General features: G+C 37.3%; 1 protein-coding gene across 1 annotated transcript; it reads right to left on the reverse strand.

Moving 5' to 3' along the window:
- Positions 1-14570: 14570 nt before the first annotated feature.
- On the reverse strand, positions 14571-16385 carry LOC143597750 (putative F-box/LRR-repeat protein 23). Its single transcript, XM_077076162.1, has 2 exons — positions 15572-16385; positions 14571-15197 (listed from the first exon to the last, which is right to left on the reverse strand). The coding sequence occupies exons 1-2, from the start codon at positions 15949-15951 to the stop codon at positions 14678-14680; spliced, it is 900 nt and encodes a 299-aa protein (XP_076932277.1). The 5' UTR covers positions 15952-16385; the 3' UTR covers positions 14571-14677.
- Between the last annotated feature and the right edge of the window lie 6339 nt (positions 16386-22724).

The following is a 22724-nucleotide window of genomic DNA, read 5'->3' on the forward strand; positions in this document are numbered from 1 at the left end:
AGTCAATTATGATTGATGATAATGGTTTAATTATAAGGGGTATGATCATTAAACTTACCAACATCCAATTCAACTTTAGTTAGGGAGGTTACATAAGCATCAAATTTAGTAGGTTTTAAATCCTAGATGACCTCCTAAGTTGATTATTGGGTAATTTTAAAAGTCTCAGTTTTATGGATTAGCGCTTAGTTAGGTTGCTATCATTTTCAGGATTCTAAGTGTGTAAGATTTGGCGCAGTATGGTGTACAAGAGGTGTAATTGGAGTAAAATTTAATATCTCTCTTCCCCCCCGCCTCTTGTACTTCTAACAAGTCATTATAAAGACTGTTACTACTCCCACTGACCTTAGAAACCTTTAGGAAATTAGCATACTTAGGGTCAGTATTTAAAGACCAATAGATTCTTACAGAGAAACAAGTTAATAATATACGTTGTTGCAGTTTCTCTTGGTGAGGATTAATTTAGTAAGAAATCTGAATTTGTCCACGTTTAAGCAACAATGAAACTTTTGTAAGAGTAGTAGTAAATTCTAAAGAGATAAGTTTTGATGGAATAGTGTTATGATGGAGCAGTGTCTTGTACAAGAGGTGTATTTGAAATAGTATCAAGTTTTCACTCCCCCACCTCTTGCAAATCTTGTAAGTTATGATTGAGACACTTAAGGCTCACACTGATCTTTAATATCTCTTGGAAAAATACAAGAGAAGTTTCAATGATATACATGACGTGGGAATCTGTCATATATATGTTAGACTTGATTTGATTCCGTTAACGTCCAGATGTCATATTAAACTTAAAAGGACATATTTAGAAGAAATCGTATTAAGTATATATGAACGGATCTCTTTAAGATCGCGGACCATAGAATACTGATTAGATACAAGTAAATAGCATTTTAAATGATAAAAGAATTATGTCTAAATATTCCGTTTGAATAAGTTTCACGAATGTCAGTGAAATATAACTTATGGTGGACCCATACTTATTACTTAAGCCAAGTAATGTTTTAGTCATTTAACACATGATTTAAAATCACTAAGAATGAGATTATATGAAAAATCACCCTCATAAACCATGTCATGATTTCTCATGAAATTTGGTTTTAATAGATGAATATTATAGGTCTCATTTGTCTTTCGTTAAATTTTTATTTACGTTATAACAAAAGTTGTGAAAGTATACATTATCATCTAGTTCTATTTTATAAATGTTTCAATCCAGATATTGATAACAAATAATATAAGAGTTTTAGGTAAAAGCGACTTTATGTTGGCTATGCAAACCTTATAAGTGTCATAAGGTAACTTAAGTATTGATACTAAATTCTGATTAATCTTTAGAATATTTAAGGTATCATAAAGTGTAACTAAAAGACAGTTTATCATGGTTCTAATAACCTTAACATTTAAATTTGTCACTAATACTCATGTTAGTTATTTGTTGATCTCGGGTAAACATATAGAACTAGACTCAACAAATCATGTGTTAATGGGAATATTAGGATTAGCAGACTTATATATCATTATTATACAACTATCGATTTTAGCCAGTTGTTCTTTTGAATTATGGATAGTCTTGTAATGTCTATGCCTAATCTAATGGCATATTTTTGCAATGGGACTTCTCCTTTAGAAACTTAAAGCTAGAAGTAATACTTGTATTTTGTCTATGAACCTTAGAATTATCCTCTTTTAGGTTTTAGGGGTAGTGAGCTGAATAACATCTTATTTCTAGCACCAGACATTTCTTTTCGTGTACATATGTTGCTGATCAACACACTCATTTTCCTTTGGTACTTCTGAGTGTTATAGTTGATTCGTAGGGCACCAAATTGTACTACTGAAAATTTTAGTATGTAATGTACTAAAAAATGTATTTATTTCCATGTGTAAGGCCTTAATTTTATGGGTCATGGTATTTTACATTATGATGTATTCGGTAATGCTATTTAACCTTATAGTTAGAATTTTCAAGAAAGAATGGATGCATCTTATGAGTTATTTTGATTAGTCTTAGGAAAAACTAAATCAAGAATAACTCTAGTGATAGCATTTATTTAAATAAATTATTGATTATCATTATTATAAGAGACATTATGATTGACGCATCCCATTTGTTATGCTCTAGTTTTTAATATAATGATTGTTATTAGAAAGAGCAGTAGGATAGTCATATCATGTCTTAATGAATAATTAAAATTGAGAAGAGCTAAATGTTATTAGAACTCTTTATGAGACAAAATTCAATTGTATTTTAAGATTAGAGTGGATGACTTGGATGAGATCGTTATTTATGGAAGAAAATATAGTGAGTAATATTATGGGATATTAAAATAATATAGATTAAAGTTTATGATCATTAGATTAATGAATGGTCATTAATATGAGTATCACTATATTTTATTAAAGATGTGATATGTCTATTATTAACATCAAACTAATAGACTATAATTAATATTTCTACTTAAACAAAAAATAAATCACATTTGGGCAGAATTAAAATTTATTTAAGTATATGTGCAAAACAATTGTAAAACATCACCTTTGGGCAGAAGTGAGACAATTATTTTAATTATGCATGGCTCTAGTTTTGCTAAATAAAAATGTAACAAATCACCGTTGGGCAGAAGTGAGACATTTGTATCATGTTAGGCAAAACTAACAAAAGCTTTTCAGTTAACTTGAATGATAGGGTAAATGTAACTCATCACCGTTGGGCAGAAGTGTTACATCAAAAGTTTATTCAAGTTAAGCCTTTATGTTTTGTAAAATTTTATAATATTTAAGGTTTACAAAACATTTAATTAGTTAATAGCGGAAAATGTTTAAAGTAAGGATTTTTAAGTTTCCGGTAGGACCTTATTTTGCGGAATTAGTTCTCGGAAATTTTGGGTTCCCGAGAATTGCCAGATTCCGGCTTTTAGTGGGTTTTTCAGTATTTGGGTGTTTACATGATTTTATGGAGTTTTATAGAAAATGTTGATTCCGGTATTAGTGAGTTTTCGGGTTTATGGGTTATGACCCAAACCATTTTAGAAACTCATAAACTCTTAGAACACATAAGCTATTTTAAGCCCATAATACATGATTTTTAAATATCTCGTGAACCCGTAAACTGGTTTAAGTCCTTAACCCATGATTTTCATTAACTAAATTAATAATGATAAGATTTGGTTCAAATCTTTTTAATGATTAACAATTATATTTGTTTCTTGTTTTAAGGGGATTCAAATCTTTTAAGAAAATATTAAAACTTCTAAGTTATCCAAGATTTGAAAAAATATTTCCCTAAATAATCATTAACAAATTTTAATCTAGATTTTGAACCAACATATGTATAATTTTCGATAATAATGATGAACACGAAGAACATCATCGAAAATTTTAACAATTAAACATCAAGAGAACTTGGAATCGAAATCTTTAAACATGAAATTAAAAGATTTCAAAAATATTAGAGTTTACTAAATATGAATTTTAGCGATTTTAAACAGTTTCATGTATTGTTTTCGTAATAGAACATGAAAAAAAGGAAACCTAAAAAATTAGGGTTTATCAAGTTTTAGTCCATGTCCTCTGATTCAATTCCAGATTTACGGAAAACATGAAGAACTGATTAATCAACATCACTCTGATGCCACATGTTGATCAGTTCTTCATGTAAGTAATATAAAACATGATAAATATTAAACCTATGAACCTGTTACAGCATGAAGAGTAGTAACCGCAGCAGGGTATGATGTAGTCGACATGCTTGTCATCTTGATCGAGTTCCCCTTTAGGATGCATAGTTAAGGATGGTTAGGGTTCTTGAGAGGAACCCGATTTAGAAGAGAGAGGAGACACATGATTTACTTATGTGTGTGTGATTAGGTTATGATGTTAATTTATTCTCTCTATATATACACCCAAGGGAAACCCTTTATTAGCTATTAAGAATAATATGGCCCAGCAACAATTACCAAGCTAATATATAATAAGGTATAATCAATTATTTTGATATATTATTATATAAATGATAATGATGGCCATATAAATAAATATATAAAATATATTTATTCTTATAAAGCATACAAGGTTTTAAATCCTCCATCAATTATCAAGATGCTATCTAAGAAACCCAAATATAATAAAAACGCAGGGTATACAGAAATACAACATTTGAAGCATGCTTTAACAAAGCTTGTCTGTATCGGTATAATCACGAACAAGCTTTAATCGTACAATAGGTGTGAACCAATCAACCCTCAAATCAGAATATTTTCCGGCATTCCTTCTTACTTGATCTTGATGTGTACATGTATTCGACATCTCATCCTGTCACGTGCCATGATGCGAGAATTTAGTGGATTGGTCAATCAGATCTTGATAGACTTCTCAGGTAGTCAGGTACAACGAGAATCTTGTGGTTTTCCCCTCTATGCGTTAGATATTTGCTTTTGCTCATATCAATTTAGTTAAATTTTAGTTAAAATAGTATATATTTTCTTTTTAATTAATTGTAAGGCCCTGTTACCGGTAGCCCTACTTTGGTGTTGGATTTACTCATAAACACAGTTCTAAATCAGAGTTAATTAAAACATTCGCGGAACATTAAAACTTCAACCATAATATGTTACATAACCTTTAAATCTTGTCTTATAAAACATACATAGTCATTTAAAACAAAACATAGTCTTTAAAACATCACAACATTTCTTCGAGATGCCAATCTCTTTGATTACATACCATGTGTCTTCAATCATGTTAGCTGCCTCAACCTATTTGCCTGCGTGCATACTAAAAGTCAGCTACGCTGAGTGAGTTCTAGTTAATCACATAACTTACTTTACATACACATATATGTGCCCGTAGGTACGCATTACATACTTAACTTGTCCATCAATCTTTCATACACATACATATCTAACCTTACGTTATAAAGAGCATTCGCCCTACATACCTCGGATATTATTAGGGTCCGGTACCCTCCATCCTCGGATATTATTAGGGTCCGGTGCCCTCCATCCTCGGATATTATTAGGGTCCGGTACCCTTCATCATCGGATATTATTAGGGTCCGGTACCCTTCATCCTCGGATATTATTAGGGTCCGGTACCCTTCATCCTCGGATATTATTAGGGTCCGGTACCTTTTCTTCCATACCTTTTTAACATACTTTTCTATATATATAATCGTGAGTTTCATACATACATCATTCATTCTTCATCTTACAACATACATATAACATCAACCATTTCCTGGCAATACATGCAATTCCGAAGATCGTTCATGTATCGACAAGAAACCATTCATACATTTCACATAATACCTATATGGCATACACTTATCACTTAGGATAAGTGTCTTAACTAATCACATCGAGTATGCACACAGCCCCGAAAACATAACAAGGAATGGGGCTAGAAACTCACCTGAAGTCGGTTACGTTAACCGTTTATAGTTATTCCTTTCTTGAGCTGTGCACGGCTAACTGTATAATATTTACATGTATCAATTTAACTATACTACTCATATCGCTTTTCAATCTTTATATAACCCACAAAGAACAGGGGTCCGGGGGCTGCGCCCCTGGCAGCGGGGTCTAGGGCGGCAGCCCCTAGCAGGGTCCAAGGGCAGAGCCCCTGGTTGGGGTCGAGCTGCCAGGTCAGCTTGGAAAAATTTTATTTCCACTAACTGTCTTAACACATTTTCCATTAGAATCTTGAATCATTATTAATTTACTAACTTAAAAGGTTCAAGGGCTCAATTATAATTAATTCATTCTTTTTCTAAGTCCAGGGACTGTTCTGTCGTTCTTTCAAAGTTCTGATCCGTTATTAAGTCCTTAGCGAATGGGAGTTCATAACGAATTAACTACTATAATGAATTTGGCTTTATAACGAATTAGGCCTCATAACGAACTGGTCCTTATGACGAATTGGACCTTATAGCGAACTGGACTCCTAAACGAATCAGTTCCATAGCGAACCAGTCCATATAACGAATTAGTCCATCTAATTCGTTATCTCCCTTAACGAACTGGTCACAACGAATCAAGGGTAATTCGTTACCCTTTTTCCCTAACGAATCAGAGACGAACTACAGCTAGTTCATTGTGCTCTCCGCTAACGAATCACCTTCCAATTCGTTAAGTTCCTATAGCGAACTAGGGTTAGGTCAGAGTGTCAGGGAACATTCCCTGACATATTTATTATCCTCGTACACTTTTCTGGCGCCGCCTTTCCGGCGCCGTCATTGCCGGAAATCCGCTGGAAAACCGCGGATTCGCTGGAAAAATGAGTTTTAACTCGTTTTTCACCGTTTTTCGTCCCGTTCGATCCAGATTTGAGCTAGGGTGACCCCTAAGCTCTTCATAGGTTCGGTTTATACCCGATTCCACCCGGATCTCGTGACTTAAACGGTTTAATGGTGTCGGATCATCATTTCGCGACTATATCTAACGGGTTTAAGCTAAAACATCAACATACTATCATTACCTCGGGTCGGTGCTCGGATTCTTTCTTGGTTTCGGCTAGAGAGAAATGAGAGAACTAGAGAGAAGCTTAAGTGTGTGTTTTGGTGGTGTAAGGAATGTGTGACAATGAGGATTAAATGGTGATTAATGGTTTATATATTTATGGATCATGGGCTTAAGCCTAAGGTCTTTCCTTCTTTCTTTCCTAACCCAAGTCCATAACCCATATCCGTTTACCCAACACTAGCCCGACTCATAATAACTCGTATTTTCATTTATTAACCGAAACTAGAAAATGGGATGTTACAAGTCTTCCCTCCTTAAAGAGGTTTCGTCCCCGAAACCTAACTATTACATAAATAAATTCGGATAGAACTTGCGCATCTCTTCTTCAACTTTCCAAGTAGCATCTGAACCCTTGAGATGCTTCCATATCACTTTCACTAAAGGTATAACCTTGTGACGAAGTTGCTTATCCTTGCGGTCAACTATCTCGATCGGTTGTTCAACATAGTTCAACTGTTCATCAACCTCAATGTCTATTATTGGCACATGAGACGTGTCACCAGCTAGGCATTTCCTTAGGTGAGAAACATGGAAGGTTGAATGAATACATTCTAACTCTTCTGGCAAATCCAGCTTATAAGCCACTTCACCTACACCATCTATAATCTTAAACGGTCCAATGTACCTCGGACTCAACTTCCCCCTATTCCTAAAACGGATAATTCCTTTCCAAGGCGAGACCTTGAGCATCACATTGTCACCAACGTTAAACTCAATCGGTCGTCGTCGCTTATCCGCATACGACTTCTATCTGTCTTGAGCAGCTTTCATTCTTGCCTTGATCTGATCGAACTTCGAAGAGGTTTCTTGCACAACTTATAGGCTTCCTATCTCTTTCTGACCAATCTCTCCCAAACACACCGGGGTCCTACATCGTCTACCGTAGAGCATCTCAAACGGTGGCATACCAATACTTGAATGGTAGCTGTTGTTATAGGAGAACTCTGCTAGATGCAGATGATCATCCCAACTTCCTCCAAAGTCTAAAATACAAGCACGTAGCATATCCTCAAGGGTTTGGATCGTCCTTTCAGACTGTCCATCGGTTTGAGGATGATACGCCGTACTAATGTTCAATCTCGTTCCCATAGCTTCATGGAACTTCTTCCAAAACCTCGAAGTGAATCGAGTATCTCTATTAGACACGATCGATAACGGCACTCCATGCTTGGCCAAAACCTCTTTTATGAACAAATTTGCTAACGTTTCTGACGAGATGGCCTCTCATACGGGCAGAAAGTGAGCACTTTTGGTCAAACGGTCCACTATCACCCAGATGTGATCATGATGCTTAGCTGTACGAGGTAGCTTAGTTATGAAATCCATGGTGATGTGTTCCCATTTCCATTCTATTATTTCCAAAGGTTGCATTTTCCCATAAGGTTTCTGATGTTCGGCTTTGACTTGTAAACAAGTTAAGCACTTACTAACATAATCGACTACATCATTCTTCATCCCCGGCCACCAATAGTCTCTTTTCAAATCTTGGTACATCTTAGTAGCTCCTGGATGAATCGAATATCTCGACTTATGAGCTTCATCTAAGATTCGACCTCTGAGACCTCTATGGCGTGGAATCCACATACGGTCAAACCTAGTCTTAACACCATGAGTGTTTTCCATCAACTCGTCTTTCTGATCGAAAATCCTTTCTTTCTTCACTAGCCCTTCATCTACCAGCACCTCTAATTGCACTTTGATGATTTCTTCATATAGACTTGAGTTCATAATCAACTGGTATGACTTCACTGTTGGAAGGACTTCCTCATTCTTACGACTTAGCGCGTCGGTGATCACATTAGCTTTACCGGGATAGTACTTGATGTCGCAGTCGTAATCCATAATCAAATCCAACCACCTCCTCTGTCTCATGTTCAATTCCTTCTGCTCGAAGAAGTACTTTAAACTCTTATGATCTGTGTAAATGGTACACTTAGTACCATACAGATAATGTCTCCATATCTTGAGAGCATGCACTACTGCTGCTAGCTCTAAATCATGCGTCGGATAAGTACTCTCATGGACTTTCAACTGTCTAGACGCGTAAGCTATCACCTTTCCTCGTTGCATCAACACGCAACCTAACCCACGATGCGAAGCATCAGCACAAACAACCAAGTCCTCGTCACCGTCGGGTAGAGCAAGGATTGGAGCTTGCGTGAGTCTCTTCTTTAACTCCTGAAAAGCTTCTTCTTGAAACTTACCCCAACTGAATACTATCGACTTTTGGGTCATACCGGTCAACGGTGCGGCTATCTTAGAGAAACCCGATGAATCTCCTATGGTAGCCAGCTAACCCTAAGAAGCTTCGTATATCAGTCAGATTCTGTGGAGTCTTCCAATTCGTTATTGCCTCAATCTTAGCTGGGTCCATGGTAATCCCTTCAGGGTTAATCACGTGACCAAGAAATTGCACTTCTCGCAACCAGAACGCGCATTTCGAAAACTTAGCATACAATTTCTCTTTCTTCAGAGTCACTAACACCTTTCTCAGATGCTCGGCATGATCAGACTCGCTCTTTGAATAAATCAATATATCATCGATGAAGACGATAACTGACTTATCCAACATCGGCCAACACACCCTATTCATCATGTCCATAAATGCTGCTGGAGCATTCGTCAGACCGAATGACATCACGAGAAACTCGTAGCGTCCATACCGCGTTCGGAACGCTATCTTAGGGATGTCTGTATCCTTCACCTTTAGCTGATGGTAGCCTAATCTGAGATCTATTCGTGAGAACCAACTTGAACCTTGCAGTTGGTCAAACAGATCATCAATCCTTGGCAAAGGATATCTATTCTTTAACGTAAGCTTATTCAACTCGTGATAGTCTATGCACATTCTCATACTTCCATCCTTCTTCTTCACGAACAACACTGGTGCGCCCCACGGGGAAACACTTGGTCTAATAAAACCCTTGTCGAGGAGCACTTGCAGTTGGGACATCAATTCTTTCATCTCGAACGGTGCTAGATGGTAAGGCGCTTTCGCGACGGGTTGGGCTCCTGGTACTAAATCTATCTGAAATTCTATCTCTCGCACCGGTGGTAACCTCGGAAGATCATACTTTTGGGTAGTCGCGCACGATAGGAACATCTTTCATTTCTTTCGTCTCGGCCGTAGCATTGACACATACGCCAGGTAGGCACCACACCCTCACCTTAGCAAACCCTCGTCTTTTATCATCGAAATGACATTAAGCCCCGAACTTTCCTTATCACCATACACCGTCACCGCACTACCATCCAAGGCTTTTACCCTTATTATCTTACTCTTGCATACTATCTGAGCTTCATACTCAGACAACCAATACATTCCCAAAACTACATCGAACCCTCCTAAGGTCATAACATACAAGGTAACCGGGAACTCATGTCCCTCTAACTCTATCTTACAGTTCTTAACCATTTTCATTATTTTAACCGAAGCGTCACTAGTGGTTTCTACTATAAAAGTTTCAGACACTCAGCAACATTTCAATTTTGCTAATTTACTAAATGGTGTAGCTACGAAACTCTTATTCGCACCCGAATCAAATAATACTGAAGCAGAAATACCGTTTACTAAAAACGTACCAGTTACAACATCCGGAATCTGTTTAGCCTATTCCGGGTCAGCATGTAGGCTCTAGTCCTTGGCCTAGCTTGATCGGTATCCTTCTTTCCACTACCTCCAGCTCCACCATCAGTACACTCCCTTGCCATATGACCCGTCTTACCACACTTGAAGCATGCGGGTTTTACATCACACTCATTAGCATAGTTCCCCACCTTCCCACACTTATAACAGGCATTTGTTCCAAGTCTACACTCCCCACCATGAGCCTTTCCATATTTGTAACACACATCCGAACCAGTGCCCCACTTGCACTCTCCATCGTGCACCTTCCCACACGTCTTTCTCTCCCACACCTTCTGCTTCTTGTCCTTAGAGTTCCACAACTGGGTACCCGGTCGTTTAACAGGAGCGACCCACTTCTTGTCTTTCTTCTCTTCCCCCACCACAACATCGTCTGCAGCCAAATCCTCATAAACCATCTCTGCGAGTTCGACAGCAGAGTCAAAAGTAGCAGGTTTATTCGCTCTGACCAGCATGCGAACCTTCTGTGGCAGTCCCCTCACATAACACTTGATTCTCTTAGCCTCGGTGTTAACCATATCGGGTACCAACCTGGACATTCGCTTGAACTCGGTAGTATACTCACGATGTGTCATCGTCCCAGCTTTCAAGTTCAGAAACTTCATCTCTGCCCTCTTAACTTCGGCGTCAGCACAGAACTTCTTCATAACTAACTCCTTCAGATCCTCCCACTTCATGGCCTTAATCTCGTCTCGACTCCTTCTTTGTTCAATCGATTCCCACCAATACATATCCTCATCTTCAAACGATTGGGTGGCATAACCAACAGCTTGATCGGGACGACACTCGCTAATGCGGATAATTTTATCCATGGCGGTTATCCACTGAAGGGTAGCGATTGCGTCTCCCAAACCATTCAGCTTCCGCGGGTCACAACCCTTAAAAGGACTTATAGTTGCAACCACCTCGGCCCATTTTCCTGTCATCAGCCTTCACAGACTTAACCTCACTCGAGGCCTCTCTTTCTCCTTCATCGTCTTCCCTACCACCTCCTCCCGCTCCTTCAGCTGTTCTTTCACGGCTTCCAGCAGATCTCTCGGGATTCATGGTTTTCACAGCCGCGGCTACCGCTTGGACAATAGCTGCTTGGATTAAGGGATCTAGCTGAACCCCTTCATTGTTGTTAAGGTTTCCTCCAGCTGCACTTCCTTCTCCGTCGGTGTTGGAAGCTGTTTCTACCGAAGGTCGTTGGACGCGACGAGGCCTGCCACGGCGTCCGGTGCGGCCTCCTGCCCCAACAACTGCCCTAGATCCAGCCATCGTATTCTGGAAAGGAAAACACAAACGTCATCACTTAAAGAAATGTTTAGTACAAGGATAGTAAGGCTAACAGGTAATAACAGTGGTCAGCTGTGATTAGGTGATCACGTTACATTCCGTGTCCTATACACTTCCTCTTATGAGTCTATTTGTGCTGGTTCTACTCTAAACAGTTAACCAATCGAACAATCAATTAATCCTATCCCTAACATTCACATATCCCTTCTTTAGCAATTAAGCTAACATTTACATACATATTTAATCATACACTTTACCGTTACTGAGCTTGCTTGAGTGACACATGGCTATCTCGAACTGGCATCTTCTTTCTTTTCTTACTTTAATCCCGTTCTCTGTTCGAGTCTAAGCATATAGGATGCTTAAATCTCTCGAACTTTGCTCTGATACCAACTTGTAAGGCCCCGTTACCGGTAGCCCTACTTTGGTGTTGGATTTACTCATAAACGCAGTTCTAAATCAGAGTTAATTAAAACATTCGCGGAACATTAAAACTTCAACCATAATATGTTACATAACCTTTAAATCTTGTCTTATAACACATTCATAGTCATTTAAAACAAAACATAGTCTTTAAAACATCACAACATTTCTTCGAGATACCAATCTCTTCGATTCCATGCCATGTGTCTTCAATCATGCTAGCTGCCTCAACCTATTTGCCTGCGTGCATACAAAAAGTCAGCTACGCTGAGTGAGTTCTAGTTAATCACATAACTTACTTTACATACACATACACGTACCCGTAGGTACGCATTACATACTTAACCTATCCATCAATCTTTCATACACATACATATCTAACCTTACGTTATAAAGAGCATTCGCCCTACATACCTCGGATATTATTAGGGTCCGGTACCCTCCATCCTCGGATATTATTAGGGTCCGGTGCCCTCCATCCTCGGATATTATTAGGGTCCGGTACCCTTCATCCTCGGATATTATTAGGGTCTGGTACCCTTCATCCTCGGATATTATTAGGGTCCGGTACCCTTTCTTCCATACCTTTTTAACATACTTTTCTATATACATAATCGTAAGTTTCATACATACATCATTCATTCTTCATCTTACAACATACATATAACATCAACAATTTCCTGGCAATACATGCAATTCCGAAGATCGTTCATGTATCGACAAGAAACCATTCATACATTTCACATAATACCTATATGGCATACACTTATCACTTAGGATAAGTGTATTAACTAATCACATCGAGTATGCACACAGCCCCAAAAACATAACAAGGAATGGGTCTAGAAAGTCACCTGAAGTCGGTTACGTTCACCGTTTATAGTTATTCCTTTCTTGAGCTGTGCACGGCTTACTGTATAATATTTACATGTATCAATTTAGCTATACTACTCATATCGCATTTCAATCTTTATATAACCCACAACGAACGGGGTCCGGGGGCTGCGCCCCTGGCAGCGGGGTCTAGGGCGGCAGCCCCTAGCAGGGTCCAAGGGGCAGAGCCCCTGGCTGGGGTCGAGCTGCCAGGTCAGCTTGGAAAAATTTTATTTCCACTAACTGTCTTAACACATTTTCCATTAGAATCTTGAATCATTATTAATTTACTAACTTAAAAGGTTCAAGGGCTCAATTGTAATTAATTCATTCTTTTTCTAAGTCCAGGGACTGTTCTGTCGTTCTTTCAAAGTTCTGATTCGTTATTAAGTCCTTAGCGAATGGGAATTCATAACGAATTAACTATTATAATGAATCTGGCTTTGTAACGAATTAGTCCTCATAACGAACTGGTCCTTATGACGAATTGGACCTTATAGAGAACTGGACTCCTTAAAGAATCAGTTCCATAGCAAACCAGTCCATATAACAAATTAGTCCATCTAATTCGTTATCTCCCTTAACGTACTGGTCACAACGAATCAAGGGTAATTCGTTACCCTTTTTCCCTAACGAATTAGAGACGAACTACAGCTAGTTCGTTGTGCTCTCCGCTAACGAATTACCTTTCAATTCGTTAAGTTCCCATAGCGAACTAGGGTTAGGTCAGAGTGTCAGGGAACATTCCCCGACATATTTATTATCCTCGTACACTTTTGCGGCGCCGTCATTGCCGGAAAGCCGCCTGAAAACCACGGATTCGCCGGAAAAATGAGTTTTAATTCGTTTTTCACCGTTTTTCGTCCCGTTCGATCCAGAGCTAGGGTGACCCCTAAGCTCATCATAGGTTCGGTTTATACCCGATTCCACCCGGATCTCGTGACTAAACGGTTTAACGGTGTCGGATCGTCATTTCGTGAATATATCTAACGGGTTTAAGCTAAAACATCAACATACTATCATTACCTCGGGTCGGTGCTCAGATTCTTTCTTGGTTTCGGCTAGAGAGAAATGAGAGAACTAGAGAGAAGCTTAAGTGTGTGTTTTGGTGGTGTAAGGAATATGTGACAATGAGGATTAAATGGTGATTAATGGTTTATATATTTATGGATCATGGGCTTAAGCCCATGGTCTTTCCTTCTTTCTTTCCTAACTCAAGTCCATAACTCATATCCGTTTACCCAACACTATCCCGACTCATAATAACTCGTATATTCATTTATTAACCGAAACTAGAAAACGGGATGTTACATTAATGAGCTGATGACATGACTCAAACTGGAGACCGACAAACACAATCGTAATACACCGAATCCGCAACCAAAATAAATTTGTCACATTATTACTTATTGGTGAATAAAAAAAATCAATGACAAAAGAAATAGCAAAACAATGAGTGAAATAAGTTCCATCACTAAATTTCCTGTCAAGATCGAGTCGCAATATATATACTGATTTTTTTTGTTGCATATACAGTCACTAATTAAAAACACACAAAAGGAAGAAAAAAAATACCTAGGTTGCAATATGGACATGAAGAAAAAGACCTAGTTCTTTTTTAGGCATACGGTGAATCAAACAATACAAATCTCAAACTGGTCAATTGAGCATCCAGTTTAAACATACAAATATAATTTTCATTGAAGCGACAAACTACCGTTGATCATGTATAGAAAAATAATAAATAATAGTAAGAGCAGAAAATATGCATAAACTAAACGACAGTTTCACATTGTTAAATAACCTATTCTTTGAACAACCACAATCAAACCAGTCATAAGAAATGCATATTAATTCCCAGAACAAGCATCCTTAGAAGTTACCCAAGTTTCCTAAAATTTGAGAAATCATCAGCAGAATCGCGTACAACTTACTAAGGTTCCATCACCATGAGCAAAGCATACAGCGCCCTATTCACTTCCACATCATCATAGGGTTTAAAAGACTCATGAGGAAGTCTCAGATACTTAATCAGTTGTGAATATCTTTTCCCTAAGTCCCATGTTAGATCAAGTCCCCTGCACCCACGCAAATCAAGCGATTCAAGGTGACAACAGCCATCCAGAATCGCCTCCAACCCAATGTTCTGTATGCAGTTACCAATGAGTTCAAGGTGAGTCAACTGAGGTAGGTTTTCCGCAATTGCTAAGGCAATCTCATTCTGAAAATCCGCACCATCCATAGTTTCCCTGAATCTAAATCCCTCTTCGTTCAGTTTCAGTGTCTTTAGCAGGGGGTAATGACGTCCAACATCTTCAATATTCACTTTCTTAACCATTGTTCTTACAAGGCTGAGTTCTTCCAATGATGATAACTTCTTGAAAGCTTCAGCCATGATGCCATCTATATTAGAAATAGAGTATACGAGTTCTAAACGTCTAAGCTGACTTGATCTGTGAATAGAAGGGAAAACAGAAACTTATCAGATATTTTCTAACAAAAAGTATTAGCAGATCCAGTCCCGTATGGTAATTATCAATCTTAAGACCTGATACTGCTAACAAACCCTAGATTATACATATGAATAAAAAATTAGTCCAAATGTCAACTATTACACACACCTTCTAGTTACATTAAAAATACCAAACACTCTCTAACTAGCAAAACAAGTTTGGAAAAAGTTGCAAGACATACTTTTTATAAACGAAATAATTTATCAACCATAATAGTATAAGCATTTGAGCTTTCGTTACATTTTGCTTATAGAAAAACTGTAAATGAAAAGTTTTATATTGCAAGATGTTAACAAATCCATGTGATTGCATACCTATCAGCAATATATTGAAGAAGCTCGTCATGGCAAAAACCAATGAGGGTTAAGTCGACCAATTGGCCTTGGCTTATATCGACAACATGCTTACACATCTGCGAACATTTGCGCACACCTCTGAATTTAGCGGAAAATTTGTCCATACAAACGACCCTCCACATAGCAGGGTCTTTGTAGATTTCACGCCAGGCTGTGCATACTTTTTGGGCGTTATGAAGTATGTCATCCACACCAACCCTTTGGAGTATGTTCACCATTATGTCAGATGGAAGCTCCAACCAGTTTCTTGCTGCTTTTTTATCTTGCCGTGGTTGTTTGGGTTTCCGAACCACGGCCTTCAACGTCTTGCTTTTTTGTCCATTTGATTTTGATGTCATCGTTACTTTAACATTCACAAAGCAATACAAACATGTAAAACCAATCGATTATATTATAATAACACTTTCTTATCAGATTTATAATCAAACACCTTAGTTCAGCAACCTCAAGTTCAAAAGCAAGACGAGTACATGCGTTTGGCATAGAAATAAACCTCAATTCGATTTTATAACATTAAATATCACAATCTATCCAAATAAACACTTTTCATGAACCTCAATTCAATCACCCTAACGTACAATTTGCAGCAACAAAAGAGCAAGTGGTTTATAGCAGAGTAATGGACCGAATCAAGGGTCAATAATCAATATAAGGCAAAAATATATCTTGATATGTATTAATCACAAATTTTTTAATCAACCTCAATCCAGTCAGTCTAACAATATTCAGGCAACATGTGATTGGCAAAAGATATCAGAACTTGCAAATCAATGAAAAGCGTTTATAAATTCATGAAGTGTGTAGGAAAAAAGGTACGTATCAGAATCCGTATAAATATATCACAATATTTTAAACAGCAAGACAAGATCATAGAACTATAGCCAAGCAATGGATACATAACATTAAGTGAGTATATAAACTAACAGATCCGATCCTAGAAGTTCGAAATTGAAACAAAAGTCTGTCAATTCAATCAGACTAACAATTTGCAAGAAACACATATTCAAAAACATGTTTAAAAATCACAACAATTTTAAATCAATGAAAAACATGTATAAATTTGTGAAGTGTTGCTTATCAATATAGAGCAAAAGATATCAGAATCTATAAACTCATGAAGTAATTTGGGAAATGAAAGATAAACTCACATTACGGTGAACAAGATGAGGTTTCTGAATTCCGATAAGCCGAGGCAAGTGTACAAATGGTACGAACAAATTAGGGTTTTTATGGATACAGGTGGCCGACTCTTGTATGGTTATACCTGCCCAGATATTTTTTTTATTTATTTTGAGAAATGAAAGTTATGTTATATCGAGATTTGACCTTAATAGATATTACCCTTAAACTTTACTTAAATAGTCAAGTCCCGGATCGATAGTCAGCACACAAAATAAACGAATAATTCTTGTTTATATTAATCAGAAAATATAACTTTAAAAACTGATTACAAATCTCTCAAACCCTAACTCGGTTTGACTCTTGATAAATTCTAACTCGGTTACACCAAACTCATAATCTCTATTGTCTAACTATAACTCGGTTTATATAGACTAACCTAACTTGCTAGTCAAGACATTACCAAATATTATAAAACCAAAATTGCACCATAAACTCATTACATCATCAATGAATCCCACGAGCCCAATAGGTCCAACCGGTCACCTACACGTGACAGGCCTATTAAGTAGGAAATTACTTCCAATAATCACCCCTTAATTTCCGACTCGAAATAGGTGGCTCTTCAACTCCGAGCATGTTTCACAACCATGAACTTGACCTTCTCGGTTTTCACAACCATCTTGGCCTTAATCTCCCCAGAACTTTTCTTGATCCATAGATGTGTTCTTCGGCTCCCTCGAACTCGACTACCTCTGTGACCTTGCCCCCTACACCCATCTGCCCTTTGGACTTCAACTAATAAACCAGGCCAAACAAAAGGCCTACAAACCCAACAATCACCCACTCGGAGGCCTTGAGTACTCTCGTCTGCACTCCTGATCGTACTCCTGTAATATAAGCATCTTCTAGTTGCACTGCCTTCTCATTAATTAACCTGAAGGCCCGTTGAAGCTCCTCGGAGCTCCAACACGTCAGTCACGGCTAAAACTGCCCTGACCTGTTCCTGTCTCTACCGGCTCCCACTGAAACAAACTATCGATCCGAGATACCCTGAGAATAAACTCTCTCCATATTCAGCAAGTAATCCAATTAAGAGACTTTTACAGCTGGAATACTGGTTTTCTTAATCCGCGGTCAACCTGTAACTATAACCGAAACACGACCTATGCTCCCACCATCATGATGTCCACCAACTGATTTAACCTTCCTAGATTGTTCATCCTGGATCTTCACTTTGGCTCTGGGTTTGTTACTTGCAAAATGAACCTTCTTCTACCCACGAGATCCTATGAACCGGACTTTATCTTTCACCAAAACCGGATCCACTCCTTTCAGTGACATATTGACCATATACAACGAACCCATTTTCTTGCCACGAGCAACCACGAGATTCCCTTTTGACTACTTTCCACTGCCCATTCTCTAACTTAACATCGTGTCCCTGGTCATCCAACTACCCAACTGAAATCAAATGTTTCTTCAAACTTGGAATAACCATAACATCTTTCAAAGTCCAAGAAGTACCAACTGAAGTTATTAAATCAACATCTCCCATACCCGTAACCTCTAGAATATCATCGTTCACAAGTCGAACCTTTCCAAAATCTCCAAACTTTAGTTTCTTAATTGTTTCACTACAGTGAGTGACATGAAACGATGTATCAGAATCCATCACCCAAGCATCAACATTACTCTCAACACTAAGAACTAAAAACTCATCATCTGGGAATTCTTCTGCAATGTTGACTTCTTTCTTTTCATTCTTATCATTTAGACATTGATTCCTAAAGTGTCCATTCTCTTTACAACCTCAGCATTCAATACCTTTACGAGTCTTAGACTGACTCCTCTTCCTATTCCCACTGCCTCGTTGTTTTCCCCTACCTCTACCTTATGTGACTAATATATTACTCAATGATTCACCTGAACTTCTGCGTCTTGAATCTTCACCAATAATCAAATCTCGAATCCCATCAAAAGTAATTTTTGTGGACGAACTACAAACCGCAGTCACTGTTTGCGACCAATTGTCGGGCAAAGAGGATACAACAAAAGACCTTGAACTTCATCATCAAATTTAATGTTTACTGACACTAAGCGAGAGAGATTCGAGTAAAGATTATTAATATGCGTTGTCACTAACCCACCCTCTTTCATTCGAGTTGTCACTAGCTCACTAGCACTATGATAAGACAGACCTTATTCGCTCCAAAGGCTTCTCATACATGTTGGATAGTGCCTCCATCATACCACGGGATGTGGTTTCTTTCATGACGTTAAACGCCACATCTTCCGACAACGACAAAGTAATACAAGCCCTAGATTTCTTGTCTAACTTCTTCCAATCTGCTTCTGACAACTTTTCTGGTTTTTCATCCTCAAACACTACATCCAAGTCTTTCTGACAAAGTAGCGCTTCAATTTGCATCTTCCACCAACCAAATTTCTGTTCATCAAACTTCTGTATCGAAACCTTTCGTCTTCTGCCATAACAATGACTAAACGAAAACCTGGATAAAAATAGAGACAGACACAACAATGACACGGGCCTGAACTTAACGGATGTTCTACTAAGCTCTATTAAACAATCAACCTATTTAAACGCAATGGAATAACGAACTGAAAATCATAAACAAAAACTTTAAACGGAAACAATAAAACCTAACAAATGCGGTTGGCACTGGTTTTCGGTTTCTTTAAATTGTTTCTTCTGATATGACAACTGTTCTTCAAAAATAGGATCTTGATTGGCTCGTTCTTAACTCAACCTTTGCTAAATAGAAACTTATGAAGCCCCACAAGAGTTTTCAGCCACCCAAAACAACTTGATCTTCGTAATATGGGCAACGAGAAGTCTAGAACCCAAATTCAAAATTAAAACCCCAAGGTAAAAAAGAATCTGATAAAAGACCAAGACTATACTTCTAGTCTACAACCTTATATGTTAAAAAAAAGACGTGTTTCTTGCAAACCCTACTGCCAGCTAACTAATCACGACAACCTTATATGAACGGCGATGAGATCTAGAGGCTGGTCTTCCTCTTCAGTTTTGTCGACTAAAATCTGCCCGAAACAATACACGGCTGAGACTGAACGTTGACGTGCTGATCAGCGATTGTTCTAGTGGCGGTCAAACGGTGGTGATGCGATGCTCAACTGGTCGTGTTCTTCGTGTGATCCGAACCTAAGCTCTTGATACCACTTGTTAGGATTAAACACACACACGAACCGAACACAAACACGAAAGCAATAACGAACACGAGGATTTAACGTGGTTCGGTCTAAACTGACCTACGTTCATGTGTGGTAAATTACAAGTACATAGAGTTGTTTAAATATAGATTGAACTAGGGTTTGCGTCTTATCCAACAAGAAATCCAAACTAGCACTACAACAAAAAAAAGGGCTTTTTAGTACGCACAAAAGCGTCCTAAAATGATATTTTATAGGACCTTTCATTTAATAGGACCAACGAGAAAAGTGTTTCATATAAAGGGGTCGTAATAAGTACTATCATAACTTAAAAGGCGTCCTGATATCCCAAATAAGATTATGAAACCAATTTTATGGTTGCATAATATATCCATTAACAACCTAAAAGCGTCCCAATAAAAACATATTAGGACACTTTTTTAATGTTTTAACATGTGCTAACCAACCTTTAATCTTTTGATACACATACAGGCATCCATAAAAATTAATTTATAGGACCCTTATGATGTAACATTATAGTACCAAGAAAAGGGTCCTAATATCCCAAACAAGATTATGAAACTAAATTTTATGGTCGCATAATATGTCTATGAACAACTTAAACGTCCTAAAAACATATTATGACACTTTTACAAAGTTCTAACGTTTAATAGGACAAAAATTCGAAGTCCTGACAGATCATATTATACAACCCTTTTTTAAACGTCCACACACAATTTTACGATATGTACGGTTATGGAAATATAAATATTGAAAGAAATAAAAATTCATTATATTAAATAAGCTTGTTCATAACGAAATCACTAAACATAAATAAGTTATAACATTATCCAACATAAACTCTTGTAACATTCAACAAAAAAATTAAAAGCAACAAAAGAAACAATTAGCAACATAAAATCCCGAGTCATCACACGTCCTCAATCCTCACGGACTACCTACATATATCAATTTCAGTTTGGGTGCAATATAAATTTCAATATTTCCATCTGTTCGTGTCTAGGGTTGATAATTTGTAGTCTTCAAATTTTGCATTAGGTTGAATCGACCTCATGGTTGCAACACTACACAAAAACAATGCTACAAGTACCTGGTGTTGATTTTGGACAAGGGATAGGTTAGTAGCTGTAAATATAGCAGATTGTAGCAACTAATAATTTAAATCCGCCTCAATTATACCTACAAGTATAAGACAACAAAAAAATAACGCTTTGATATTAAAAGTGAACACCATAAAATTAAACCAGCTTTTATAACTGAACCTGACCATAAAACTGATCTCCCGTTTTTTTCTATTGGTCCATCTTAATTATCCCCTGTTTCAATTTTAGATTGTGTTAAACTTTTAATTCAAGCGGCCCAAATTTAACTTATTAGCCAAGAGGGTCAATAAAAACTTTTTAGCCAAATGGCTCGATTAAAATGTTTTAGCCAAACGACTGGAAAAACACTTTTGTTTGTCAAATGTTTGGTCCAAATTTTGTATTCTTTTCTACCAGAGACTTACAGTTTATAACTAACCATTATATAAAGAGCGGTATGCATTCTAATAAACTTCAAAATGCAATGATATTAGAAGATGGTAATGATAGTGTAAACTTCAACCGAGAAAACTTACAGCACTACAAGAATGGAAGTAAGAAATATCATATTGTGATTCATATGCTTGCTTTTATCATTTTTCTCCACCAAGTCAACCTATTTTTGGTGAATATTATAGTTAAGTTTTAATATGAATGACATGTATGTAACCACCCATGCTTAAATAAAGGAATACAAACTCTTATTGGGAGAAACATTAATGAATTAAAACATTCAAAATACATCAGAAATGCAAATCAAGCAAAGTATACAAAACATATAGAATTCTGTAACTTTGGGCCAAGTTTGAAAAAGGAAAGTGGCTATTTTACTGTTATTGCTAAAGAAAAAATAGAATGTGTGGCTTTCAAAAGAATATTACACGTTCTATTCGACTAAATGTAAGACCCCGAAATCCGAGAGTCCTACAGTTGGTAATAATTCCAAACAGTTAAAAATATAAAGGTTAAACTGGTTTCATAAAATTCAAAATTTCATTACAGAGTATTCTTGCAGCCGAAAATTTACACAACATCACTAACTAGACCGCTAATGACTAGTTAACTCTACGAGCCGTTCCGACTCGATTAAACCGACTGGGAACTCCATACACTACCAAATTCATCCACCACAGCCTCTAAACCTTTAATTTCATAATATTATCTTCTCATAACTGAAATGGGGCTAACGGTTTATAAACTATGCCCGTCTTGCGTTAATTGTGTCGAATTTGCGCGTTAACGAATCGTTTAACCAACCACTATCCAAACCATACCCATTTTGAAAAAAAAAATGGTATTATTATAGCCTAGTCATCAATTTTAACCACCCAAGTTAATGGGGTTTGAAATCTCATCATTTTCCACCTTAATTATCAATTAACCGATTTTACGCCCCCTTACGCACCGATTAAGGAATCACCAACCAAATCAGCCCCTATAACCAAAAAATAATTTTCTTACTGCCTTACACTAAAATAAGACACCACAAACTCGATTGGGTTAGCAATTCCTTCAAATAACGCCCCAATTGCAAGAATCAAGATTTTAAACCCGACAAAACACTAATTTTCGTTTTCTTACAATTGACCTACCAAAACAGCTCCAAATTCCATGAAATTTTAGTATGATATACTAGACATACCTGAGAAACTTTTAGAACCAAAAGACCTAAATTTTGAACTCAGGAAATGGGT

This window comes from Bidens hawaiensis, unplaced genomic scaffold, assembly GCF_021521415.1.
Source record: "Bidens hawaiensis isolate Kalapana, Puna unplaced genomic scaffold, B.hawaiensis_p1.1 tig00048980_1, whole genome shotgun sequence".
In the NCBI taxonomy this organism is placed as follows: domain Eukaryota; kingdom Viridiplantae; phylum Streptophyta; class Magnoliopsida; order Asterales; family Asteraceae; genus Bidens; species Bidens hawaiensis.